The sequence below is a fragment of the Enoplosus armatus genome, chromosome 10, assembly GCF_043641665.1.
Source record: "Enoplosus armatus isolate fEnoArm2 chromosome 10, fEnoArm2.hap1, whole genome shotgun sequence".
NCBI lineage: Eukaryota > Metazoa > Chordata > Actinopteri > Centrarchiformes > Enoplosidae > Enoplosus > Enoplosus armatus.
In genome coordinates, this window is record NC_092189.1 from 11,598,037 (window position 1) to 11,625,188 (window position 27,152).

The 27,152-nt window shown below is 43.2% G+C and overlaps 5 protein-coding genes across 5 annotated transcripts; all 5 read left to right on the top strand.

The window, feature by feature from the left end:
- Nucleotides 1-1,292: 1,292 nt before the first annotated feature.
- On the top strand, nucleotides 1,293-7,227 carry LOC139291701 (protocadherin-10). The gene is made up of 4 exons (XM_070913805.1): nucleotides 1,293-3,815; nucleotides 6,350-6,408; nucleotides 6,553-6,680; nucleotides 7,040-7,227. The coding sequence occupies exons 1-4, from the start codon at nucleotides 1,293-1,295 to the stop codon at nucleotides 7,225-7,227; spliced, it is 2,898 nt and encodes a 965-aa protein (XP_070769906.1).
- A 7,964-nt stretch (nucleotides 7,228-15,191) lies between these two features.
- On the top strand, nucleotides 15,192-17,585 carry pcdhb (protocadherin b). Its single transcript, XM_070913806.1, has one exon. The coding sequence runs from the start codon at nucleotides 15,192-15,194 to the stop codon at nucleotides 17,583-17,585; it is 2,394 nt and encodes a 797-aa protein (XP_070769907.1).
- A 471-nt stretch (nucleotides 17,586-18,056) lies between these two features.
- Nucleotides 18,057-20,513, top strand: LOC139291704 (protocadherin alpha-C2-like). The gene has a single exon (XM_070913809.1). It carries the CDS (start codon nucleotides 18,057-18,059, stop codon nucleotides 20,511-20,513), a length of 2,457 nt encoding a protein of 818 aa, XP_070769910.1.
- Nucleotides 20,514-20,944: 431 nt separating this feature from the next.
- On the top strand, nucleotides 20,945-23,428 carry LOC139291705 (protocadherin alpha-C2-like). Its single transcript, XM_070913810.1, has one exon. The coding sequence runs from the start codon at nucleotides 20,945-20,947 to the stop codon at nucleotides 23,426-23,428; it is 2,484 nt and encodes an 827-aa protein (XP_070769911.1).
- A 407-nt stretch (nucleotides 23,429-23,835) lies between these two features.
- LOC139291707 (protocadherin alpha-C2-like) lies at nucleotides 23,836-26,456 on the top strand. The gene is made up of 2 exons (XM_070913812.1): nucleotides 23,836-26,244; nucleotides 26,445-26,456. The coding sequence occupies exons 1-2, from the start codon at nucleotides 23,836-23,838 to the stop codon at nucleotides 26,454-26,456; spliced, it is 2,421 nt and encodes an 806-aa protein (XP_070769913.1).
- Nucleotides 26,457-27,152: the final 696 nt, after the last annotated feature.

A 27,152-nucleotide genomic window follows, 5' to 3' on the forward strand; every position in this document is an offset into this window, starting at 1 on the left:
CATTCACGCTGTCTGTCATATCTAAACTGTAAACACATCACCTATCGGGTATTTATCTAATCCCAACTGTAATACCTGATTACAGACAAGTATGATTAAGGCTTTATGACATTGCTTTTATGTTGATTGTGTTGATACACGTTCAGGCCAACTTAAGTGAATTAAAATCGTGTAATGCGCATTTGTACGAGTGTATCGCCCGTTGGTGATGGTCACTGTAATCATGTTAAGATCCTAAATGTGAGCTAAATGTAGCTCACACTCATTTGAATACTGATTAAAATTGAGTATCCTGACCCATCAAAGATTCTTTTTGTAAAACCCAATTTCGTGTGTGATGATTAATGAATGGGACTGTTTTTTTTTTTTTTGCAATGTGGGCATTCATCTTCAAAGGGCTCTCATTAAAAAGCATTATAGGATCCCAGGAGCCTACTGGCAGAGGCCATTGGCCCATTTGAGGCAAAGCGAATGAGTGCTCAGGCGCGTGTTTTTGGGGGTTTTCTCCTCTCCAACATGTCATAGGGGAACCCCGGAAGAATAGTTTATCCTTTTCTGAAGCTATAATGAGCGTTTTAATAAATCAGAGTAAAACAGGCCTAATGTTAGCTACCACTGTCATCCTGGGCCTGAAGGGCACCGTGGTCACCATGACAAATCCTTGTCCATCCTCATCTGTTAAATGCAGCCTAGAAAACGACACCCACAACACAATTTGTCCCCTAATCCAAATCTGGCTCTGACGTCTGGTGTCAAACTTACGCCTTCTCGTCTCTTTAATGGGTCAGAGGAACAGACATGAGGATGTGAAAGGGTTAAACGTCTACAGTAATTAGAGTCGCACTTCTCAAGGCGTCCTCCAATACGGAGCTGCGAGAAGCTACGTCCACCCCCCCACCCCCCCTCTCTCACTCTCACTCTCACTCTCTCTCTCACCCACACACTCACACACACATACACACACACACACATTCACTGACACATACACACGCCTCCCCACCAGTTCCTCCCAGCGTCTAATACACTGGAAAATCAAAGCGCGAGCCTTCCCCGTTCACACACCACCGGTGTTGCGCGTGGAGCACAACAGAGAGGGAGAGAGGTGCTTTCACTCTCCTCTCCCGTCCCCTCAGCTCAACGATCCAGTAAAGTTATCCATGCACATAGATGTTTACAAACTTAGACGTGAAGATCTTTTCATCTGGGACAAGCTCTGCTTTTTAGCTGTCCGGCTGAATGGCTTCATGAGGCGAAGGATGTCTGGCTGAGGTGATTTTACGCACGCTGCTGAAATGGATCACAGACTCTCCAGAGGCAGTTGGGTACCGGTGACTGGGCTGGTTATATGTCTGCTTCTGTGTGCGTGTGTGGTGGACCTGGTTCTTGCGCAAATTCGGTACTCCATCCCTGAAGAGCTGGAGCACGGAGCTTTTGTGGGCAACATCGCTGAAGACCTAGGATTGGATGTGGCCAAGCTGTCAGCCCGTCGGTTTCGCATAGTCTCCGGCGCAAAGAAGCAGTATTTAGAAGTGAACTTGGAGAACGGCATTCTCTTTGTCAACGAAAAGATAGACAGAGAGGAACTGTGTGAACGAAGCCCGAGCTGCTTTTTACACTTACAAGTGGTCATTGAAAACCCTTTAGAACTGTACAGAGTGGAAGTGGAGATTTTAGATGTGAATGACAACTCCCCCAGTTTCCCGTGGAGCGAGTTTAATCTTGACATCACAGAGTCGGCTGCGCCCGGCTCCTGCTTCCCGTTAGAGAGCGCGCAGGACCAGGACGTGGGCACCAACTCTCTGCGCTCCTACCAGCTAAGCGCAAACGAGCACTTCGTATTGAACATCCAGACGCGCAATGACGGAAGCAAGTTTGCCGAACTCGTGCTGGACACCCCACTGGACCGGGAACAGCAGAAAAAGCACGAAATGGTTCTGACCGCCTTTGACGGGGGGTCACCGGAACGCTCTGGGACAGCACTGATAACTATTACAGTGTTGGACGCAAACGATAACGTGCCCGTATTTGACCGCTCAGTTTACCGGGCGAGCCTGGTGGAGAACGCACCGAGGGGGACGCTGGTGCTGAAGCTGAACGCCACAGACCTGGATGAGGGCTCGAACGGAGAGGTGACCTACGCGTTTAGCGGGCACGCACCCCTCAAGGTGCGCGAACTGTTCAACGTGGACCCGTACACGGGTGAAATCCGAGTGAAGGGCGTTGTGGACTATGAGAAAGCCAGTGTATACGAGCTATATGTGCAAGCGAAAGACAGGGGACCCTCGGCCGTGGCTGTTCACAGTAAAGTGCTGGTAGACATACTGGATGTGAATGACAACGCGCCCGAAGTCATCCTCACATCAGTGTCCACTCCTGTCCAAGAAGACGCGCCACCGGGCACGGTGATCGCTGTTATCAGCGTCATGGACCGGGACTCGGGAGAGAACGGGAACGTTGACTGCCAGATTCCGAGCAACGTCCCCTTTCAGCTCCACTCGTCTTTTAAAAACTATTATACTCTGGTGACAAGCGAGTTTCTGGACAGGGAAGCGGTGTCCGAGTACAACATCACCCTCACAGCCCGAGACCTGGGCTCCCCGTCGCTCTCCACCAGGAAAACAATCCTTGTTCAAGTGTCTGACATTAATGACAACCCCCCGCGGTTCTCTCAACCTTCATACACAGTCTATGTGACCGAGAATAATGCCCCGGGCGCTTCCATTTGCTCTGTAACTGCATTCGACCCCGATTCTAACCAGAACGCATATCTGTCTTATTCTATTCTCGAGGGTCAGATTCAGGGCATGCCCGTGTCCACTTACGTCTCAATCAACTCTGACAACGGCAACATCTACGCACTGCGCTCTTTTGATTACGAGCAACTTAGAAACTTTCAGATTCTGGTACAGGCGCAAGACGCTGGCTTCCCCCCTCTCGCCAGCAACATCACAGTCAACGTCTTTGTCTTGGACCAGAACGACAATGCACCTGTTATTGTATCCCCGCTGCCCAAAAACGGCACCGTGGCCACAGAGGTGGTTCCGCGGTCAGTAGACGCTGGGTACCTGGTCACCAAAATAACAGCGTTAGACGCGGACGCAGGGCAAAACTCCCGGCTGTCCTATCAGGTGTTGCAGGCTACAGACCCGGGGCTGTTCAGTGTGGCTCTGTACACGGGCGAAATCAGGACTATTCGCCGGCTTGTGGAGAAAGACGCAACAAGGCAAAGACTGGTAATATTAGTCAAGGACAACGGACAGCCGCCGCTCTCCGCCACCGTCTCCATTGTCCTCACAGTGGTAGACAGCGTGCCCGAGTCGCTGTCAGATTTCGGAGACCTCACACTCAGCCCACAGCCCCCCTCAAACCTCGCTCTCTACTTGATCGTGTCACTGAGCACAATATCTTTAATATTCCTGGTGGCTATTATCGTGCTGGCCGCGGTCAAGTGCTACAAGGACAGGGAGACCATCAGCGGGTACAACCTCCCCCCGTTCGCCTGCTGCTGTTGCGGGGGGTTTCAGCCCGAGCCGCCCCCGGAGGTTTTCAAAAAATCTAACCTCAACCTGCAGATTTCATCCGCGGCCAAAGTGCCCACGAACTGCATGGAGGTAAACGGAAACAGCAGTCTGTCCCAGTCATATTGTTACAAAGTGTGCCTGACTCCCGAATCTGCCAAAAGTGACTTTATGTTTCTGAAGCCGTGCAGCCCCGGCAGCACACCGAGGAACAACGAGGCGAAGAGCGCAGAAAACTCGTGGAACGCGCAAAGCCGGAGCGCATCTGTGAACAACGGAGCAACTACTCCCAATGAGGTACAGTGAAATCAGTATAAGACGCGAGAGCGTATGTTGTTCATTTAAATCCGCCTGTTTTCACTCACTGCCACAACAAAACCCATCTCAGTTCTCTATCTGACAAGAATCTAGACTGTGACATTCTCCCATGAAGGTCACATCACGCATGCCAGACACATTCAAACTCAACTTGAGCAAAAAACTGAGCAAAACCAGGGTTTCTCTCTCTTCCCTCTCTCTTATAGCTGGTAGGTGTCTTGCACAGTATGTTGTCTCGACTGGTTTTATAATCATGGCAATAATTTATCCTAATTGTGCAGCCCGTGGTAATGTTTGGCACCCGGGAAATGAAATGAGACGATGTGAGATTACATTTTAATTGACATGTTAATGAAAATGTCTTGCAAGGAGCATATTCTGTGCGCACACCGTGTCCTCTCAGAGAATGAAGTGAGATATCAATTACTGTGTGAGAGGAAGAGGAGATGTAGCTCAAGTTGACTCCTCTGTTCAGTCTCGGTAACATTCCCAGGTGTCTTCACGACACGTTTTTGCAACAAAAAAAGGAAAGCCTTTTAATCCATAAACTTAATTATAATAGTTTGTGAGCTGGGAGATGAATGTCTACATCATCCAGTGACATTGCCACACACTTTCCATGTTATAGACACACACACACACACACACACACCAGCTTCCAGCAGATCTACCTGAGTTTGAACAGAAAGTCAAGGTTACACACGTGACTGACAAGGTGAATGGCAGTTTTCTGAATTCATCTGCCTTGGGTTCAGACAATTCTTGTACGAGCAGTCGGGATTTGCGACACGCCTTCTTGTTCTCAAACTAACAATATAGGACAGATAACCTCACTAACTATGCCTCAAGGGCACAGGCACTGCCGAACCATTATACTACACACAATGTGGCGTATTCGCAAGGGGGGGCTGTCCATTATTGATGAAAAATGGCAAATGGCCGGTTTTGGGGAGACAGGGGAGGACATCGAGAGGGGAGGGGGCAAGGAGAAGGAGGGGGTGCAAGGACATGGCTGGACTGAGACGTGGGCCGCCTGTAGATCGGACCCGGCGGTGTCCTCTGAATGCGAGGAGGGAGAGAGAGAGAGAGAGAGAGAGAGAGAGAGAGAGAGAGAGAGACGTGGCTTCATATTTGTCGAGCTAGGGTGGGGAGGAGGAGGGGTGTAATAGAAGGAGGGGGGGAAGGAGACAAGGAGAAAGAGAATTTACGGAGGCAGAATGTCTACACCAGTGTTTTCTAATTCTAATAGATGGGGCAGCAGACCGTAAATACGTGCGCGTTGCTTGTTGTCGCCGTCCCGTTTTCATCACAACGCAGAGGGACAAAGACTCACAGCCGTGATACCAGACTCCACCAGGCAGACTGAGAAATGTCAGCTCGGTCACTGGCACACACACACCTCTGGCCACAAGAGGGATTTCGAGGTCACGGTGATTGTTCTGCCTGCAGCTACGCTCCTTCAGGAGAGAGTGTGTCCTTCCTGTCGTTAATTGGTTCCCCTAATTCACCCGGTGGTGTCCCTCAGCGCACCCACATGAGTCGTCGCGAGGTCGTCAGTGACACATTCAATCTCAAAGGCAAATCACAATGAAGCTATTTGAGCATTACGCAGAGCAAGTACATAGGCCAGCTTAAGTTGACGAATTGAAGGTGAAAAGAGAGATTAAACACACATTCAAGCGTGTAAGACACGCAGGACAGGTGCGCGCACGTGTTATGCGTGTTGAGCTGTCTTCGGTTGTACACAGCTGCAAGGACCGCAAACTTTTCAAGGCTCTCTGCGAGACTTTTAATTAAAAACCTTGCTCGAGGAGCATCAGGCAAATATTAATGTAAAATGATGCATAAAATCCACAAAACAATGACGTGTGTAATTTTCTTAATTTCCTCCCTGGCACGGTTTTCTTTGAAGATTAAAATCATGTTTCGTTTCATCCCGGTGGGGTTCTAATTGGTTTTGTGCGTAGTTGGCGAGGAGCGTATTTTGAATACCGATTCTAATAATACGCTTACGTCGCATTCTCCTTGTTAACAACTTTAAGTGAATTAATAGAGCGTGGAATCCATACTATGAGAGTCAGACCCGGAATAAATATCACTCGGGTGCTCTCCTTCACCCCTCCCGCTGCTCCACAGAGGATAAAAGCAAAACTAAGTGACAGGCGAGTCGTAGCTGAAGGCAACAGCACCTCCGCTCTTAATAAAAATAAAAAATAAAAAATAAAAAACAGTTCTGCCAAACATCCACAGGGCGGCAGCCGCGATCCATGTGAGAAGAGTCATGTCTCCATTTCAGGACAAACACAAAGATAGACAGCTCCTCATGTCAAGTATCACTGACCTCTACTGATGCAAGAGGACAGAATGAGCAGCCATTGTTTGTTATGAAGACCGGTTTGATTGAAACTTATTTTGAAGAGAGACATTTCTCAAACTAGACCTGGGGGGGGGGGGGGGGGGGGGTCATTTTTATTGAGTTGAAATTAAATTCTGTCATGCTCTTTTTCCTGCAGCTGAAGCAGCCAAACACAGACTGGACTCTCACAAAGAACCAGAACTCCTCCATTAAAAGGTACCAATCATATATTTCAATATTACATTGCGTCCAAGTGTAACAGTCACATATTCAGTTGGTATAAAAATCACTTGATATAGATATTGAATTTTACATACGAGTAAAGTATGTTGTCATTACAGACTGGTATCTTGTTTGCAGTTATAACTCTATCAACATGGATGGCACCCTCATGCGTAAGGCCATGCATGCAGACCCAGAGAACTATGTCACGTCCATGGCACCTGGACAGTACTGGACCTGGGGGACTCACATGAGAGGCGTGAAAGGTAAGAGAGGCCAAACTACACACATTTAGGGTTACTGTATGCATTTACAGTATGTTATGTACACCCAAATATGAATATAACACAGCACACCTCCATGCTTTTATGTAATGACACTGTGTTTTCCTTAATTGGTTTGTCTGCACTGTCACTAACATAACCAGGTTATAGTCATATCCCATCATTACGGCTCTGTTCGTTCTATTTTTGTTGCTATCCTCTTTTTTTTGATTGCGAAGCACTAACGTTGTTTTAAGAGTTGTGTAAATGAAAGTAAGTCAATATTGTATAATGAAGTCGTTGCTTCTCCTCTCCTCTCTTCTTATCTACGTCACAGATTATAAAATGTCTCCTTCAACCAGTGGGGTCCCCTCTCGTCCCTGGACTCCTCGGTGCACACCTCCTCCACAACAGCAGCAGCCATCAGTCCCCTCCCACCCTCACCCTCACCCTCACCCACATCCTCACCCACATCCTCACCCACACCCACCACCTGACTACCACCACAATGTGTACATCCCTGGGACACCATCAGGCTTTTGCACCCTGAGGCCCGCAGTACAGCGGAGTGAGCTGGACGTCCACAATTCCTTCTCCACCTTTGGCAAGAAGCGACGTCTGCAGATGTCCCCCCAGGGAGAGGCTGCAATTATAAATAATGACCTGTACAATGACTGACTTATCAATGAGTGTCTGAATGGATGATTAAAATGATGGATAAGAGACCCTTCAGTACATAAATTAATGAAAATATGACTTACAAGTGGTATGAAAAACACAGAGGATGTGCAATTCACTGAGTAGAGAAATAATGATTGAATCCATTTACACTAAAATGCTGAAGGAAAATGAAGTCTGATGGCTATTTATCTGACATGCCACTGCAACATGGCCAATGTATGCGTCTGCCTATTATTATTATTATTATTATTATTATTATTTAGACAATCAAACTGGAGCAGCAACTATATCCAAAATGTTTTGAAAAAGCATTAGTGGACAATAATTTTGCACATCCTTATGAATTTATATTTTTGGTTTTATGAAAAGACAAAGTCTTTTTTTGTATGTTTGTTTGCTAACAGAGCTTATGTGAATATGACCAATAGTATGATAATGTATATGCAAGCTGCAACATGACGCAGACAACTGTAAAGACGGGGGGTTTTCTCCACACATGTACTGTATACATTTATGGAAATAAAGTATTTTTTTCATATGCTCTTTCTTATGTCTCTTAAACATGCACGTGGGGCCTGCTGTAATTCATAAAACTCAAGGCCTAACCCCACCCACGCGCACTCAAACACAGACTCGGTGGATCTACATGCATAAAGCATTTAGATGTAAGTTTCCTAGATCTATGTTTAATTAGCTTGAGTCAATTATTTTGGGGTGAAAAAGTTCCACCGCTACTCTTACAAGGGTGGAAAGCTTTTCGCCTTGGTAAGCTGTTTTCCACGGCGAGGAATAAACATAGTAAAATGCTAACATATGCTAATTGGAGTGCTTGCATTTCCATTTGCCCGCAGAGAATAGTGGGGTTCATTAACTGAACAAACAGAACCTCCTCTCTCGAAATATCACTTTAATTAAGACCACGAACACGAATACAAGCGTCAGGGGAATGAGGGGGGGGGGGGGGGGGGGGCTCAGCTCCAAATGCCACACCTGGATGTGAGCTAGGGGGCCCGTGACTCCTCTCTCTGTGCCCTTTTACATCTTACTTCTCAGGGAATTAGTTCCTACCATCAACAGATGAGAGCTGGCCAGTGGCCAGAAATGAGCAGGGTAATTAGGTCGTCGTATGGCTCAGATTGAAAATAATTCCGTTAATAAGGAAACGTTTGTCCGTAGAGAGCGTGGAGGGGAGCAGGGTAACCTTCTCTGCGGTAAGGTGATCCATAGGGACGGCTGAAGGGGCAGCCGTATTTAGGTCAGCTTGGCTTACATTCAGATGAGTGTGGAATAGAGCTCTGTTCCTAAAATAGAGGAGTAGGATTGTTCTTACTCTCTGCCAGAATGACTTTAAAGTTAAGAAAAATAGTTCTATCTCAGTCTGTCCCGGTACAACAACATGATGCGCAGCACTGGGCAGCTTGTGTCACTTCACATCCTTTAACCATGTTGGTTATTTGCATTGGGAGCTGTCCATGACCATGGTGCTGAAATTGTTTTGACCACTGTTTCCTCTCTAGCCAGCTGCAATTTCTTTAGTCGTCCGCCAGAGGGCGCGTCTGATACCACTCAATGAAAACTGATGCAGTATGTTGAATTTAATGTTTTCTTCTTCTTCACCTTCCTATCCACCGCCCACCCACACAGAAAATATAAAAAGTAAAAGTGCTCATTATGTAGACAAATGGCAATTCATATGTATATGAATACGAGTATTATTATCCTATTACACATATTACTGGATTACTGATGTATTTATGTGCAAGAGGCATTTGAATGTTGCAGCTGGTTGTGGTAGAAGTCATTTTAACTATTTTATAAATGGTTGGGCACTTTCATTTATAATAATGCATCATATTTTATAAACTGATGTTACTGCTTGGGCTTGTTAAAGAATAAATACTATGTGGAATCTCATTTAGATCCCAGCATAAGAAATTGTAGATAAATACAGGTATACCACATGAACAACAGTGTACTCTGGTTTTTATCTTATATGGCAGTTAAATACTGGATTAAATTGAATCTATAATTCATACCTTTCACAATAAATGCGCCCATGATGAGCATTTGTACCGTCTTCCAACACTGGCTTGGCAGCAGATTTCTCCAGCAGAGGGCATCAATGAGTAAGAATCATTGCACACACAACAGTCTTGGGTTGGAAGACTAATGTCATTTTACTTTGTAAACTCAGGGAGTGTGGGGCTGGGAGGTTACAATGACGTAATTCAAAACAATGTCAGACAAAGAAAGGGAGCTTGGCTGAACACATTTAGAGAGAGAAAACAAACAACCGAGTGGAGGCAGGAGGGGCAGAGGAACTTATCTTTCTTTTCTCTTTTGAGAAAGATACACATAAATTCACATACAACAGCATAGTAGCACATTAGTAGTGTTGGCTGTCAGTCATCAAATCAAAGCTCTGTTTCTGTTATATATGAAAATAAAACAGACATCTAGAAATATTTAGCCAAATTTACTTCACTTCTTGCACATGAATATCCAGATCATGTGTACAAAGACCGCATACACAGTTTTATTCTTGGTATGGGTGTGTGCGTGTGTCCGACTTACAGTATCTTAGCAAGTTACATATTGCCAAATGTTTGTGTTCAAGGTGTACAAGAGTATTCAGATTCATAACATTAGAAAAACAACACAGAGGCTCTGAAGGGTTTCATTGGCATAAAAACATTAGAACCTCTGTCCCTGATGATTTTAGCCGACAGTGTAACGAATGATTTTAGCTGAGCAACAAAAAAAACCCTGGTGCTTTGTTCCCACTAAGTGACATGAGAAGATAATAAAACTCAGGATATAGTTGAAGAGTTTGTTTTATTTGTAATTAATTTGATTTTGATGAATTAGTTAACTGCTCTCAACCCATAATATTATCCCCTGGAAGTTTCCTGCTATATTTTTGAAAAATTAAAAACTACAAAGTTGTGCCTTGTTTGTATTAAACGGAGTATAGTGTGCCAACTGGACGTTTAAATCATGTGTTCTCAATCAATTGAATTTGACTAAAATCAGGCTCAAGAGTAAATTGCACTGCAGTGAGCTATACAGTAGGGGCATGACATCATTGTAGGATCAGCCAAATTACTATTTCCAGTGCTGTTTCTAAATTGGCATCAACAAATCAAAACTAAAGAATACTGTCTCAATAATGTCTCATTCTTTAATTGCTGGCATTGCACACACAAGCTGAATTAACACGCAAGCACAATTTTGATATAATCGCACTTTATGCGGATGCTTTATATTACTTTATACTTGACCTCCACTACTATTTGACTTATGACTTTTTCACTTTGCAGGCCACAGCATGGTGTAAAAAACTATATGAATTGATACTCAAAGGCAACCTGAAAAATGAGTTAGTGGAACAATTACTTAGTTATTTAGAGGAATACATTTTGCTATTTGTGTCTTCATAAAAACTAGGCTTTGTCAAAACCAACATGCAACATACATATTTTGTGATCACAAGGCTTAAAAGTAATACTGCATTTTCGTAGATTAAACTGAATTTCATTTGCATTGCATATAGGGTGGTTTTCACTGGTACTCAGAGGCTAAAGCTGCAGAGTTTTGCACTTGAGCATTATTGTTCATTTGCTGTTGATTAGTTCAATGAGATAGTCAAAGTGGCTGCCTCATACAGATTGTCAGAATTAGGCTGAGCTGATACTCACAATGATCAGGTCATATGTCCAGGTGAAAACAACTTCCACTATTCCATTATTTCAAGTTCCATTATTAATTTGTATTGTAACAACTATCTTTGTTTTCTGCTCCAGTTGGATTTAAAGTAACAATTGGCCAGTAGCCATTAGCCAACTTTTAATTTCCTTTGGCTCCTCTGTTATACATAAATGTGCACACTCAGCAGCAGAGAAAACCCCAAGCGAGAGGAATGCAATCAAACAGTGTAAAAAATAAACCTCAAAATGCAATATATCTCCCTCCCTGTTTTCACAAAACAACAACAAGCAAGGGATTCAGGTAAATACAAAAAAATAATTCAAGTTTTTTATGTGTTGTTTAATGTTTTTATTTCTTTAAGCATGATTACACAAGGGCATCTGACTTATTCAATTCTAAAAAGCAATCACTGTGTAAAGCCTGTCACGTAATTTAAATGAATACAAAACTCAATTACAATATGTAACATCCCCCAGTCAATTTTCTACATCACTTATCCAGGAGCTGAAACTTTTACCAGCGTGCAATGGGCAAGAGGCCAGTCCATAACAGGTCTAACACACATCGACAGGCAACACATTCACACTCAAATTCATACCTATGGGCAATTTAGAGTGGCCAATTCACCTGACCTGCGTGTCTTTGAACTGTAGGTAGAAACCTGAGCGCCCGGAGGAAACCCATGAAGATACAGAAAGAACACTGTTTGCTGGGCTGGACTCTTGAGGCGACAGTGCTACCCACTGAGGCACTTCATTATTGAACATGACAAACGGATAATAAAATGCATTGCGTGCGCATGTGCGTGTGTATTCTACGGTGTTAATCCCGGGTTTAGTTTCTAAGGTATCAATATCTGGGCTTCTTCAGAATATCTTAGACAGTTCTGTTTGGTTACTGCTTCACTTGGTTCTCTAGGTTCACTAAATTCACTTGGTTCGGTCAGAAGATTCTGCAGTAGCAGACTCTACATAAGAGCACTAAGAGCTCCAGCACACATCAAACACACACGACTACTGACTGAAAAATAATAGAAAAATATATTCATAAAGGTTTTCTTTTTTTAGAACCCAAATTAGCTCCACTTGACTCACATTTACCAACTCAAATATACCATGGAAATATAATTAGAAACAAATAAATGTACAATCAAAGAAATATATACACTAATAACAAATTAAGGCTGAATAGAGAAAATGTTCAACTCTCTGTGCCACATGTTTTGTCCTTACAGGAAAATTAAATGTATCCCCTGTTTGAGTTTTGAGTCTTGAGCCCCACAAAAAAGATAACCTGAGATCTCAGGAATAAAAGGGCAAGTCAAATTGAATCCTCCTTAGTTAAATATCCTTTGATTTGGTTCCTACCTGTCCCTCCAGACAAGATGAAGGCACCCACGAGCAGTGATGACGATCCAGACAGCAGACGAGGCAGCTCGTTGTCAACGGAAAGATTCCTCCCTCAAAAACAAAGTGTGCAGAACAGTTATATATGTTTCCAACATATCAGAATGTACATCAACAATCCTTTACAATAACTATAATAAACATTTCTGAACTAAATTGTCTCTTTTTTCACTTTTGCTATCTCAATTTCAAAATAATACACATCTGGCCTTTTTACATTTTTTATAGCACATACACATGAGCTTTAACCACACTTCAAATACCACTCGTGGTATTTAATATTCAGAAGTGCTGCATTCAAAACCTTACTTCAGTAAAAGCATAAAAGTGTAATCCTGTTTTCTGGGTTGGAAGCGTTCCCCAGTCCTTCTGGCCTGTGAGTAATAAGTGGGCTACAATTTCTTCAACACCAACACAGCAAGAAAGTGTACCCAAATACACAACTTCAGGGTTCACAGCAGATTCTATCTTACTGTTGCACGTGTTACTCTACGTCTGTTACACTCGCTAAAATGACCCTTAGGCAGAGTGGGCATGAAATAGCAACTTAAATGTTACACATGACAATATATAAATAAAGCAAAAGTTAAAAGTGCTATAAATGATAATGAAATAAGTATTGTATGTAAACTTAATTCTACAAATCAAAATCAAAATCACCATATTTGGAGACATGGTTTTCACTGAACAGGACAGGTATGAAAATTTGTAATCTGAAACTAGCAACTAAAGCTGTCAGACAAAGTGGCATAAAAGTAAAATACTCGTAGTATAAGTACCTTGAATGTGTACTTAAGTACAGTACTCGAGTAAATGTACTTAGTTACATTCCACCACCATCAAATACACACAAATGACCTTTTGTGCTTTACTAGAGCTAGATCAGCAGCTATGTTGCATGTACTTAGCTTCATTACAAACAACCCGATTTACTTCACGTCACACAAAACGTTACATCCTGACTCGTTTTGCTTTACCATATTTCTCAAAAGTGAAATAACACACGATTCAACTCCATTGCAACGAAGTCTTAATGCTAACCAGCTAGCTTTAGGCAGCTAACTCACCAGGATATTCAGTTTAACTTAAAGAAACGCCAGTTCGTCAGTTCGTCCCGACGGTAACGTCTCTTTCAGCAGAAAGTCTACGGCTGAGCAGTTTCTCTCCCCGCATGGCGATACTACCAGCTCCACCCTCTTCCACCTCTTGGAAATCTTACCTAAGAATTTCCGCTGACGTTCTTACTTCACTTCTGTCACACACCTGCCTGAGCTGCGTGCGCTGAGGATTGCGAGCCGTTTAGGGAACATCTGTAAATTGGGGCTACAGAAAATAACCTGGGTTACAATTGCATGCAGAGGTTTTGGAAATTAAATAGTAACACCTTACAATGTATGATTCAATGCCACAACCATCCAGTCAATAATTAAATATTTTGTGAAGCTTAAAATATTCACTTTATTGAGGCTGTGTCAAACAGGTGTTGGTTGAACTCTGTAGCAGTTTTTGATTCTGTAGATTTCGGTGTTATTGGATTGCATTATATTGTAGGTGTACCTTTTAGTGTTGTCACCACAAGATGCTGACAAAATCATCACCCTTACATTAAAAAGAGAAAATGTGTTGTTGAAACCTTAGGTAAGAAGTCATCAAGTAAAAAAAATCTAAAAGAGAAAAAATAAATGGTTGGCCTATTTAAAGACCCTCACGCTCACTCTTCTCTATTTTGCTGCTGTTTTTAACAAAATATTTACCTAGGCCTCAGTTTGTTAATTGGGGGCATCCCCAAGAGTAGACATCGGCAAAATTAATAAGATGAGGTTGGATCGTTTTTGTTCCAGTTCTCCATATTTGCTACAACATGACTTAACACAGCAGTAGCTTTCATTTTCAAAGAAGACAGAACTGTCATGTATCCAAGGTGGACAAGGTGAGATGTGAAGGTTAGGATCCCTCACATCTCCTAGTAAATGGCATGGCTTTACTCTTGGGGAGGCAGTATGCTGCAGAAATACAGCAGCATATTATGCAATCCATGGCAACGTGATAAAATACAGTGCAGGATCATTGCAAATTGACCCCAAAGTTCTGTCATATATCTGAAATACAAATAGAATCAAGTATGTTCTTTGCCCAAAAAATTGGATTAGAAAATATGTCACAAATGACACGTTTTCTTTGTGATTTTGCCCACAAATATGTGTTTTATTCTAATCTCTTGTATACTTTTGCTTGCTGTCTGGGTTTTTGTGCCACTAATCTCGTCACTATTCACCAAGAAACAAGCAAATATGGTTACCTTAAAATGCGTTGTAATTAGGAAGCACATGGCATTTTTCCTGACAGGGATCAGTTTTATCATGCCTTTAAATTGAACCTGTTATTGGGGGAAAACTGAACTTATTAGTCAGAAAATAAAGTACATACAATATATATTTGCCAACAAAATTGATTCTAAAGCAGTTACTGCAATATGTGCTTTCTCTGTCACATGGTGTCACTGTTCACCACTACTGCATAATGCATCTCTCTCCTAGAAGTCATGACACACCCATTTATAAAGGGTGTAGGACACAGCTTTCTGGAAGATATGCTTTTTATGTTTAAATTAACTACAGGACCCCACGACATGTCCTAAGACATTTTGTCAGATCTTGAAACTCAACAAAAACAACAAACGTTTTAAGAAACTGGAGTATTGTTTCCTGCAGACGGAAGGATGATTTTTTGGGCCACAGTCTTTGTCTTGTGTGCTGTGTGGCCCGGCGCTTTGTCTGTGACACGGTACTCTATAGCCGAGGAGATGGAAAGAGGCTCTGTTGTGGCTAATCTCGCTGCGGATTTGGGAGTTGAACCTGGAGGTTTGGCACAACGAGAGGTAAAACTTGATATTTTCCATAACAAAAAATATCTAGATGTCAATAAAAAGACAGGGGAGTTGTATATCGTGGAAAAGATGGACAGGGAATATCTTTGTCCGAAAACAACCTCCTGTTTTCTAAAGCTTGATGTTATCATAGAAAGCCCCTTACGCATCTTCAACATTGAACTTGGAATAACGGACATAAATGATAACGCTCCACATTTTCGAAGAGACAGAGTAGAGCTCGACGTTTCAGAGTCGGCAACACCGGGAGAGAGATTCTCCCTGCCGAATGCTGTGGATCCAGATGTTGGCATAAATACAATTAAAACATACAAACTCAGTGACGGCGATCATTTCACCATCGAAATCCAGACGGGCAGTGATGGAACTCAATACGTTGATTTGGTGTTGACCAAGTCTTTAGACAGAGAGGAGAATGCTGTTCATAATTTGATACTGACTGCTGTGGACGGCGGGGTCCCTGTGCGCTCCGGCACTGCCAGTATTATTGTCAGAGTACAGGATACAAACGATAATCCCCCTCGGTTTGACAGGCAGACTTACACAATTAACATGACAGAAAATTCCCCTATCGGAACCTTGGTGACGAAGCTGAACGCTACGGATCTTGACGAGGGTCTGAATTCAGAGACAGTGTACTCATTCACCCTTTACACGTCAGAAAAAACACAAGGTGTCTTTGCATTGAATCCTAACACAGGGGAGATAACCGTGAAGGGAACTATTGACTATGAAGATATGAAGTTTTATGAGATGCACATTGAGGCCAGAGACAAAGGGATGCATCCCTTACTGGGGCAGTGTAAAGTAGTTGTCCACGTGAAGGATATGAATGACAATTATCCGGAAATAACCATACAGTCTGTGAAAAACACAGTTAATGAGAACATCCCAGTAGGAAGTATCATTGCTCTGGTAGGAATAAGTGACAGAGACACTGGCGATAATGGAAAAGTAAGCTTGTCCATAAATCAGAACCTGCCCTTTATCCTTAACAAGTCATCAGAAAGACCCATGGATTACAAGCTCATAGTGTCTGAGCCCTTGGATCGTGAATCAGTACCTGAATATGACATCACACTGATTGTGACAGATGCAGGGATGCCGCCTTTATCTGAAAACGAAACAATAACTCTGCATCTATTGGACGTGAATGACAACGCGCCAAAGTTCCCTCGGTCGTTTTATACTATACGTGTAATGGAGAATAACGCTCCGGGGGCCTTGCTCAGTTCTCTCACTGCCTTTGACCCTGACCTCCATGAAAACCAGTATCTAGTTTATTTCATCCTAGAGAAGGAGATAGCCAACACCTCCATGTCCATGCTGTTCTCCATCAATCCAGAGAACGGTAACCTTTACGCACTAAAGACTTTTGACTATGAGATCGAGAAGGAGTTTCTTTTCCACATCGAGGCCAGAGACTCTGGCTCTCCTCCACTCAGCAGTAACGTGACCGTCCACATCATCATTGTGGACCAGAACGACAACGCTCCGGTTATTGTCTCTCCGTGGCGCGCGCACGGCTCGGTGGTGGAGGAAAAGATTCCCAGATCCACCGATAAAGGCTCTCTGGTTTCCAAGGTGATAGCCTTGGACACCGACTCGGTGCACAACTCTCGGATTACCTACCAGTTTCTACAGGTGACCGACGCCACCTTGTTCAGTCTGGACCAATACAACGGAGAGATCCGGACTATGAGGATGTTCAGTTACAGAGATCCGCGCCACCAGCGACTGGTTGTCGTTGCCAAGGACAACGGGCAGCCTGCTCTCTCCGCTACAGTCACCATCAAGCTGTCCACAGTGGAGACTGCCGTTAAGGCCTACTCTGACTTGACTGAGGTGCCTCTAGAATACGACATCTTTTCAGACCTGAACCTGTATTTGGTCATCGGTCTGGGCTCGGTGTCATTTCTCCTGCTGATCACCATATTGGTCACCATCGTGCTCAAGTGTCAGAAACCAAAGGCCAGCAAAGCGGCTCCTCCCTGCAGGAACAGTGTGATCAGTGAGAGGAACTCCACCATCGCTGACTCCACTCTGGTCTCCAACGATGCCTACTGGTACAGTCTGTTTCTAGCGGAGACCAGGAAAGGAAAGCTGGTGGTTAGACAGCCTGTGCCAAAGGGCTCCAGATACATCGTGTCCAGTATACCGAGAGGGACAGGACTGACAGACACGAGCGACTCAGCAGCTTCTACTCTGCAGGTAAGAGTCCAATGAGCATTTGGTTTTGAATTGATCATCAATCAATATTAAGTGATATTTTATGTCCCATCATAGACATTTTGAGATTGAACATCTCTATCAGTCTGATGATTCTGTCCAGCAAAATATGCAAAACAGAGGTCATTTTAAAACCACATATAATATTTAAAATTAATTCGACAGCGCTACATATTGAGCACATAGTGTGTCAAAATGCAAAAGGTGGCGCTGTTTCCTTAATAAAAAAAAACAGCCCATGAACGCCATGACAGTGAATCGTTGTCATTAGGGCAAGTCGAAGAAACCGGACAGCTCTGTGGTGCTGAAACGCTTCGCCGAAAACGCGATCGCTCTGTTTCTGCGCCGACATATCCTCGGGATTAAAATGATAAAAATATGTTTAACCTCAGGGCCGTGAATTTTTTTTTGAATATTACTGGAAATGCACATTATATTGCACGAATTTCCGTGAACCCACACACAACAATGCGGTCCTCTGAAACAATGCAGTCTTGCAAAAGGTACGTGCTGCTTGTTATTCTTTGTTTTTTCGTTCAACACATATCGACTTCAGTGACTCATTATTCAATACCAGAGGAAATGAAAGAAGGATCAGTTGTAGCGAACCTGGCTACTGATCTCAGCCTGGATGTTAAAACACTGAATCAGAGGAAGATGCGTCTTGACATCATTGCAAATAAGAAATATCTGGACGTGAACAAAGAGACTGGTGAGCTGTATATTGTTGAGAAGATTGACAGGGAATACCTTTGCACAAAAATGCTGACATTGTGCTACTTGAAAATGGAGGTAATACTAGAAAACCCAGTACGAATTTTTAACATAGAAGTAGAGATTTTGGATATGAACGACAACGCCCCACAGTTTCGACGAGACGTCATACATTTAGATATATCTGAAGCGACGCCAAAAGGGGAGAGATTCTCTCTCAGCAATGCAGTTGATCCTGATGCTGGCAGTAATTCAGTGAAAACATACCATCTGAGTGAAAGTGAACATTTTAATATTGAAGTTCAGACGGGACGAGATGGGTCGAAGTTTGCTGAATTAATATTAACAAAAATCTTAGATCGGGAGCAGAAAGCTGTTCATAATTTAATACTCACAGCTGTAGATGGAGGCACACCTGCTCGTTCTGGCACTGCAAGTGTTATTGTTCGTGTTTTGGACACAAACGACAACACTCCTACTTTTGACAAAGTGAGTTATAATCTAAAAATAATGGAAAATTCTCCAATTGGAAGTCTTGTTGTTCATCTCAATGCAACGGACTCAGATGAGGGGTCAAATTCTGATGTTACATACTCATACAGTTTATATACGTCAGAGAAAACGCAAGAAACATTTAATTTGAATCCTTCTACTGGTGAAATTACCGTTAAAGGAATGTTAAATTATGAAGATTTCAGGATTTATGATATGGAAGTTATAGCAACTGATAAAGGAGCCAACAGTCTGTCAGGACAATGTACCATAAAGATTCTGGTTGAAGACATGAATGACAACCATCCAGAAATATCTATTAAATCCTTTCAGAGTCCAGTCAATGAAAACATAGAATTAGACACAGTGATAGCTGTAGTTAGTGTCAGTGATAAAGATTCAGGTGACAACGGAGTGGTTGATCTTCATGTTCCAGATAATATGCCTTTCAAACTGAGGGAGTCCTCTGATAACTATTATGAATTAGTGGTGTCAGAGCCATTAGACCGTGAGAAGGTTCCAGAATATGACATCACGTTCACTGTGACAGACAGAGGTTCTCCTCCTTTATCTGACAATGAAACTATGACGTTAGAACTGCTGGACGTTAATGACAATGTTCCACAGTTCCCTCAGTCGTTTTATACTATACGTGTAATGGAGAATAACGCTCCGGGGGCCTTGCTCAGTTCCCTCACTGCGTTTGATCCTGACCTCCATGAAAACCAGTATCTAGTTTATTTCATCCTAGAGAAGGAGATAGCCAACACCTCCATGTCCATGCTGTTCTCCATCAATCCAGAGAACGGTAATCTTTACGCACTAAAGACTTTTGACTATGAAATCGAGAAGGAGTTTCTTTTCCACATCGAGGCCAGAGACTCTGGCTCTCCTCCACTCAGCAGTAACGTGACCGTCCACATCATCATTGTGGACCAGAACGACAACGCTCCGGTTATTGTCTCTCCGTGGCGCGCGCACGGCTCGGTGGTGGAGGAAAAGATTCCCAGATCCACCGATAAAGGCTCTCTGGTTTCCAAGGTGATAGCCTTGGACACCGACTCGGTGCACAACTCCCGGATTACCTACCAGTTTCTACAGGTGACCGACGCCACCTTGTTCAGTCTGGACCAATACAACGGAGAGATCCGGACTATGAGGATGTTCAGTTACAGAGATCCGCGCCACCAGCGACTGGTTGTCGTTGCCAAGGACAACGGGCAGCCTGCTCTCTCCGCTACAGTCACCATCAAGCTGTCCACAGTGGAGACTGCCGTTAAGGCCTACTCTGACTTGACTGAGGTGCCTCTAGAATACGACATCTTTTCAGACCTGAACCTGTATTTGGTCATCGGTCTGGGCTCGGTGTCATTTCTCCTGCTGATCACCATATTGGTCACCATCGTGCTCAAGTGTCAGAAACCAAAGGCCAGCAAAGCGGCTCCTCCCTGCAGGAACAGTGTGATCAGTGAGAGGAACTCCACCATCGCTGACTCCACTCTGGTCTCCAACGATGCCTACTGGTACAGTCTGTTTCTAGCGGAGACCAGGAAAGGAAAGCTGGTGGTTAGACAGCCTGTGCCAAAGGGCTCCAGATACATCGTGTCCAGTATACCGAGAGGGACAGGACTGACAGACACGAGCGACTCAGCAGCTTCTACTCTGCAGGTAAGAGTCCAATGTGCATTTGGTTTTAAATTCATCATCTATCAATATTAAGTGACATTTTTTCCCCATCATAGACATCTTAAGTCTGCAACTCTTTTCCGATCTAGTAATTCGTTAAGCAATATCCCAAAATAAAGAAGTACATTTAAATTCACATTTAATCTATGAAATTCATGTTACTGTGCTTCATGTTCAACACAAGGTGTGTCAAAATGCAAAAGGTGGCGCTGTTTCCTTAACAAAAAAACAGCCCATGAACGCCATGACAGTGAATCGTTGTCATTAGGGCAAGTCGAAGAAACCGGACAGCTCTGTGGTGCTGAAACGCTTCGCCGAAAACGCGATCGCTCTGTTTCTGCGCCGACATATCCTCGGGATTAAAATGATAAAAATATGGTTTACCTCAGGGCCGTGAATTTTTTTTAAATATCACTGGAAATGCACATTGTTTTGGGTGAATTTCGGTGTATCCACACACAACAATGCGGTCCTCTGAAACAATGCAGTCTTGCAAAAGGTACGTGCTGCTCGTTATTCTTTCTTCTTTCGTTCAACACATATCGACTTCAGTGACTCATTATTCAATACCAGAGGAAATGAAAGAAGGATCAGTTGTAGCAAACCTGGCTACTGATCTCAGCCTGGATGTTAAAACACTGAATCAGAGGAAGATGCGTCTTGACATCATTGGAAATAAGAAATATCTGGACGTGAACAAAGAGACTGGTGAGCTGTATATTGTTGAGAAGATTGACAGGGAATACATTTGCAACACAAAGTCGTCAACGTCTTGCTATCTCAAACTGGAGGTAATACTAGAAAACCCAGTGCGCATTTTTAACATAGAAGTAGAAATTCTGGATATGAACGACAACGCCCCACAGTTTCGACGAGACGTCATACATTTAGATATATCTGAAGCGACGCCGAAAGGGGAGAGATTCTCTCTCAGCAATGCAGTTGATCCTGATGTTGGAAGCAATACAGTGAAAACATACCATCTGAGTGAAAGTGAACATTTTAATATTGAAGTTCAGACGGGACGAGATGGGTCGAAGTTTGCTGAATTAATTTTAACAAAAACCTTAGATCGGGAGCAGAAAGCTGTTCATAATTTAATACTCACAGCTGTAGATGGAGGCACACCTGCTCGTTCTGGCACTGCAAGTGTTATTGTTCGTGTTTTGGACACAAACGACAACACTCCTACTTTTGACAAAGTGAGTTATAATCTAAAAATAATGGAAAATTCTCCCATTGGAAGTCTGGTTGTTCATCTCAATGCAACGGATTCAGATGAGGGGTCAAATTCTGATGTTACATACTCATACAGTTTATATACGTCAGAGAAAACGCAAGAAACATTTAATCTGAATCCTTCTACTGGTGAAATTACCGTTAAAGGAATGTTAAATTATGAAGATTTCAGGATTTATGATATGGAAGTTATAGCAACTGATAAAGGAGCCAACAGTCTGTCAGGACAATGTACCATAAAGATTCTGGTTGAAGACATGAATGACAACCATCCAGAAATATCTATTAAATCCTTTCAGAGTCCAGTCAATGAAAACATAGAATTAGACACAGTGATAGCTGTAGTTAGTGTCAGTGATAAAGACTCAGGTGACAACGGAGTGGTTGATCTTCGTGTTCCAGATAATATGCCTTTCAAACTGAGGGAGTCCTCTGATAACTATTATGAATTAGTGGTGTCAGAGCCATTAGACCGTGAGAAGGTTCCTGAATATGACATCACGTTCACTGTGACAGACAGAGGTTCTCCTCCTTTATCTGACAATGAAACTATGACGTTAGAACTGCTGGACGTTAATGACAATGTTCCACAGTTCCCTCAGTCGTTTTATACTATACGTGTAATGGAGAATAACGCTCCGGGGGCCTTGCTCAGTTCCCTCACTGCCTTTGACCCTGACCTCCATGAAAACCAGTATCTAGTTTATTTCATCCTAGAGAAGGAGATAGCCAACACCTCCATGTCCATGCTGTTCTCCATCAATCCAGAGAACGGTAATCTTTACGCACTAAAGACTTTTGACTATGAGATCGAGAAGGAGTTTCTTTTCCACATCGAGGCCAGAGACTCTGGCTCTCCTCCACTCAGCAGTAACGTGACCGTCCACATCATCATTGTGGACCAGAACGACAACGCTCCGGTTATTGTCTCTCCGTGGCGCGCGCACGGCTCGGTGGTGGAGGAAAAGATCCCCAGATCCACCGATAAAGGCTCTCTGGTTTCCAAGGTGATAGCCTTGGACACCGACTCGGTGCACAACTCCCGGATTACCTACCAGTTTCTACAGGTGACCGACGCCACCTTGTTCAGTCTGGACCAATACAACGGAGAGATCCGGACTATGAGGATGTTCAGTTACAGAGATCCGCGCCACCAGCGACTGGTTGTCGTTGCCAAGGACAACGGGCAGCCTGCTCTCTCCGCTACAGTCACCATCAAGCTGTCCACAGTGGAGACTGCCGTTAAGGCCTACTCTGACTTGACTGAGGTGCCTCTAGAATACGACATCTTTTCAGACCTGAACCTGTATTTGGTCATCGGTCTGGGCTCGGTGTCATTTCTCCTGCTGATCACCATATTGGTCACCATCGTGCTCAAGTGTCAGAAACCAAAGCCCAGCAAAGCGGCTCCTCCCTGCAGGAACAGTGTGATCAGTGAGAGGAACTCCACCATCGCTGACTCCACTCTGGTCTCCAACGATGCCTACTGGTACAGTCTGTTTCTAGCGGAGACCAGGAAAGGAAAGCTGGTGGTTAGACAGCCTGTGCCAAAGGGCTCCAGATACATCGTGTCCAGTATACCGAGAGGCACAGGACTGACAGACACGAGCGACTCAGCAGCTTCTACTCTGCAGGTAAGAGTCCAATGTGCATTTGGTTTTGAATTGATCATCTATCAATTTAAGGCGACATTTTATGTCCCATCATAGACATTTTGAGATTACAAATCTTTATCAGTCTGATGATTCTCTCTAGCAAAATCTGAAAAAATAAGTCATTTTAAAACCACATTTAATACTTAAAATGCATTCCACTGTGCTTCATGTTCAACACAAGGTGTGTCAAAATGCAAAAGGTGGCGCTGTTTCCTTAATAAAAAAACAGCCCATGAACGCCATGACAGTGAATCGTTGTCATTAGGGCAAGTCGAAGAAACCGGACAGCTCTGTGGTGCTGAAACGCTTCGCCGAAAACGCGATCGCTCTGTTTCTGCGCCGACATATCCTCGGGATTAAAATGATAAAAATATGTTTAACCTCAGGGCCGTGAAATTTTTTTGAATATTACTGGAAATGCACATTATATTGCACGAATTTCGGTGAACCCACGCACAACAATGCGGTCCTCTGAAACAATGCAGTCTTGCAAAAGGTACGTGCTGCTTGTTATTCTTTGTTTTTTCGTTCAACACATATCGACTTCAGTGACTCATTATTCAATACCAGAGGAAATGAAAGAAGGATCAGTTGTAGCGAACCTGGCTACTGATCTCAGCCTGGATGTTAAAACACTGAATCAGAGGAAGATGCGTCTTGACATCATTGCAAATAAGAAATATCTGGACGTGAACAAAGAGACTGGTGAGCTGTATATTGTTGAGAAGATTGACAGGGAATACCTTTGCCCTACAAAGTCGTCAACGTCTTGCTATCTCAAACTGGAGGTAATACTAGAAAACCCATTACGAATTTTTAACATAGAAGTAGAAATGTTAGATATGAACGACAACGCCCCACAGTTTCGACGAGACGCCATTCATTTAGATATATCTGAAGCGACGCCGAAAGGGGAGAGATTCTCTCTCAGCAATGCAGTTGATCCTGATGTTGGAAGCAATTCAGTGAAAACATACCATCTGAGTGAAAGTGAACATTTTAATATTGAAGTTCAGACGGGACGAGATGGGTCGAAATTCGCTGAATTAATCTTAACAAAGACTTTAGATCGGGAGCAGAAAGCTGTTCATAATTTAATACTCACAGCTGTAGATGGAGGCACACCTGCTCGTTCTGGCACTGCCAGCATTATTGTTCATGTTTTAGACACTAATGACAACACTCCTACTTTTGACAAAGTGAGTTATAATCTAAAAATAATGGAAAATTCTCCCATTGGAAGTCTTGTTGTTCATCTCAATGCAACGGACTCAGATGAGGGGTCAAATTCTGATGTTACATACTCATACAGTTTATATACGTCAGAGAAAACGCAAGAAACATTTAATCTGAATCCTTCTACTGGTGAAATTACCGTTAAAGGAATGTTAAATTATGAAGATTTCAGGATTTATGATATGGAAGTTATAGCAACTGATAAAGGAGCCAACAGTCTGTCAGGACAATGTACCATAAAGATTCTGGTTGAAGACATGAATGACAACCATCCAGAAATATCTATTAAATCCTTTCAGAGTCCAGTCAATGAAAACATAGAATTAGACACAGTGATAGCTGTAGTTAGTGTCAGTGATAAAGACTCAGGTGACAACGGAGTGGTTGATCTTCGTGTTCCAGATAATATGCCTTTCAAACTGAGGGAGTCCTCTGATAACTATTATGAATTGGTGGTGTCAGAGCCATTAGACCGTGAGAAGGTTCCTGAATATGACATCACGTTCACTGTGACAGACAGAGGTTCTCCTCCTTTATCTGACAATGAAACTATGACGTTAGAACTGCTGGACGTTAACGACAATGTTCCACAGTTCCCTCAGTCGTTTTATACTATACGTGTAATGGAGAATAACGCTCCGGGGGCCTTGCTCAGTTCCCTCACTGCGTTTGATCCTGACCTCCATGAAAACCAGTATCTAGTTTATTTCATCCTAGAGAAGGAGATAGCCAACACCTCCATGTCCATGCTGTTCTCCATCAATCCAGAGAACGGTAACCTTTACGCACTAAAGACTTTTGACTATGAGATCGAGAAGGAGTTTCTATTCCACATCGAGGCCAGAGACTCTGGCTCTCCTCCACTCAGCAGTAACGTGACCGTCCACATCATCATTGTGGACCAGAACGACAACGCTCCGGTTATTGTCTCTCCGTGGCGCGCGCACGGCTCGGTGGTGGAGGAAAAGATCCCCAGATCCACCGATAAAGGCTCTCTGGTTTCCAAGGTGATAGCCTTGGACACCGACTCGGTGCACAACTCCCGGATTACCTACCAGTTTCTACAGGTGACCGACGCCACCTTGTTCAGTCTGGACCAATACAACGGAGAGATCCGGACTATGAGGATGTTCAGTTACAGAGATCCGCGCCACCAGCGACTGGTTGTCGTTGCCAAGGACAACGGGCAGCCTGCTCTCTCCGCTACAGTCACCATCAAGCTGTCCACAGTGGAGACTGCCGTTAAGGCCTACTCTGACTTGACTGAGGTGCCTCTAGAATACGACATCTTTTCAGACCTGAACCTGTATTTGGTCATCGGTCTGGGCTCGGTGTCATTTCTCCTGCTGATCACCATATTGGTCACCATCGTGCTCAAGTGTCAGAAACCAAAGCCCAGCAAAGCGGCTCCTCCCTGCAGGAACAGTGTGATCAGTGAGAGGAACTCCACCATCGCTGACTCCACTCTGGTCTCCAACGATGCCTACTGGTACAGTCTGTTTCTAGCGGAGACCAGGAAAGGAAAGCTGGTGGTTAGACAGCCTGTGCCAAAGGGCTCCAGATACATCGTGTCCAGTATACCGAGAGGCACAGGACTGACAGACACTAGCGACTCAGCAGCTTCCACTCTGCAGGTATGGGAACAATATTTACTTTAACATGAGTTACACACAGATATACTTCGTGAATAACTATAAAGTCCACTCATAATCCAACACCTGTATCGGCTGTAATACCATATGAGATCTGTTCGGTTCATTTACGGATTTTTCTGTATTTCGATATGGGATGATGGTATTTGCAAACTTTCTCTGAATTTTGTTTTCTCTGTTAGTTTTGTAACTGAGAACAAATAGGTGCTCATTTAAGACACACCTACGCCTCTTTCTTTTGTTTTATGCAACAGAGGAAACATACGCGTAAAAGTAATAAACAATTAAAGTATTCGTTTTTACTTTTAATCGTATAATAAATGTCCTGACATTTAATTCATATTTTAATAGAAACCCCAGTGTATAAATAAATTATTTTAAAGTGAAGCAATTAAAAGTTTTTTTTAAAACATTTTAAAAACTATTATTCCTTACTGCCGTTCTTTACAATATATTATTCAGGTTTGGGCACATGGTTACTACTCATTCAGCATATCAATAAAATATTAAATGAAATAAGCCTACAAAAAACCCACTAAATTATCTGAGGCAGAACAACATCATTTGATTACAATCGTGTTAAAAAGTCAAAGAACCAACGTCAGAGAGAACTTAAAGGTTTAAGAAAAAACTAAAACTCACCACACTCCACACCAGTTAAATAAGACGATTAAAAAAAACTTCCCCAATATACTAAACAATGTGTCATGGTTGAGGCTGGCTCATGGTACACAACAGTAGGTCTAATTTAAATTTTCATATTACAAACATTGATGAGAGGGTCTGTTTTTTGGACGCAGCGTCGCTGTTTCCCAGACATACATACTTATGTGACATCACAGTCGCCATGACAGTCCTCATTTCAATGAAGCGGAGGGAAAGGCGAATGA

Excerpts from the sequence above, each read along its gene's own strand:
- LOC139291701 (XM_070913805.1), top strand. The coding sequence starts at position 1,293 with ATGGATCACAGACTCTCCAGAGGCAGTTGGGTACCGGTGACTGGGCTG. Across the intron at positions 3,816-6,349 it reads GAGCAACTACTCCCAATGAG|CTGAAGCAGCCAAACACAGA; the intron begins GTACAGTGAAAT and ends TTTTTCCTGCAG. Across the intron at positions 6,681-7,039 it reads TCACATGAGAGGCGTGAAAG|TGGGGTCCCCTCTCGTCCCT; the intron begins GTAAGAGAGGCC and ends TCCTTCAACCAG.
- pcdhb (XM_070913806.1), top strand. The coding sequence starts at position 15,192 with ATGATTTTTTGGGCCACAGTCTTTGTCTTGTGTGCTGTGTGGCCCGGC.
- LOC139291704 (XM_070913809.1), top strand. The coding sequence starts at position 18,057 with ATGCGGTCCTCTGAAACAATGCAGTCTTGCAAAAGGTACGTGCTGCTT.
- LOC139291705 (XM_070913810.1), top strand. The coding sequence starts at position 20,945 with ATGCGGTCCTCTGAAACAATGCAGTCTTGCAAAAGGTACGTGCTGCTC.
- LOC139291707 (XM_070913812.1), top strand. The coding sequence starts at position 23,836 with ATGCGGTCCTCTGAAACAATGCAGTCTTGCAAAAGGTACGTGCTGCTT.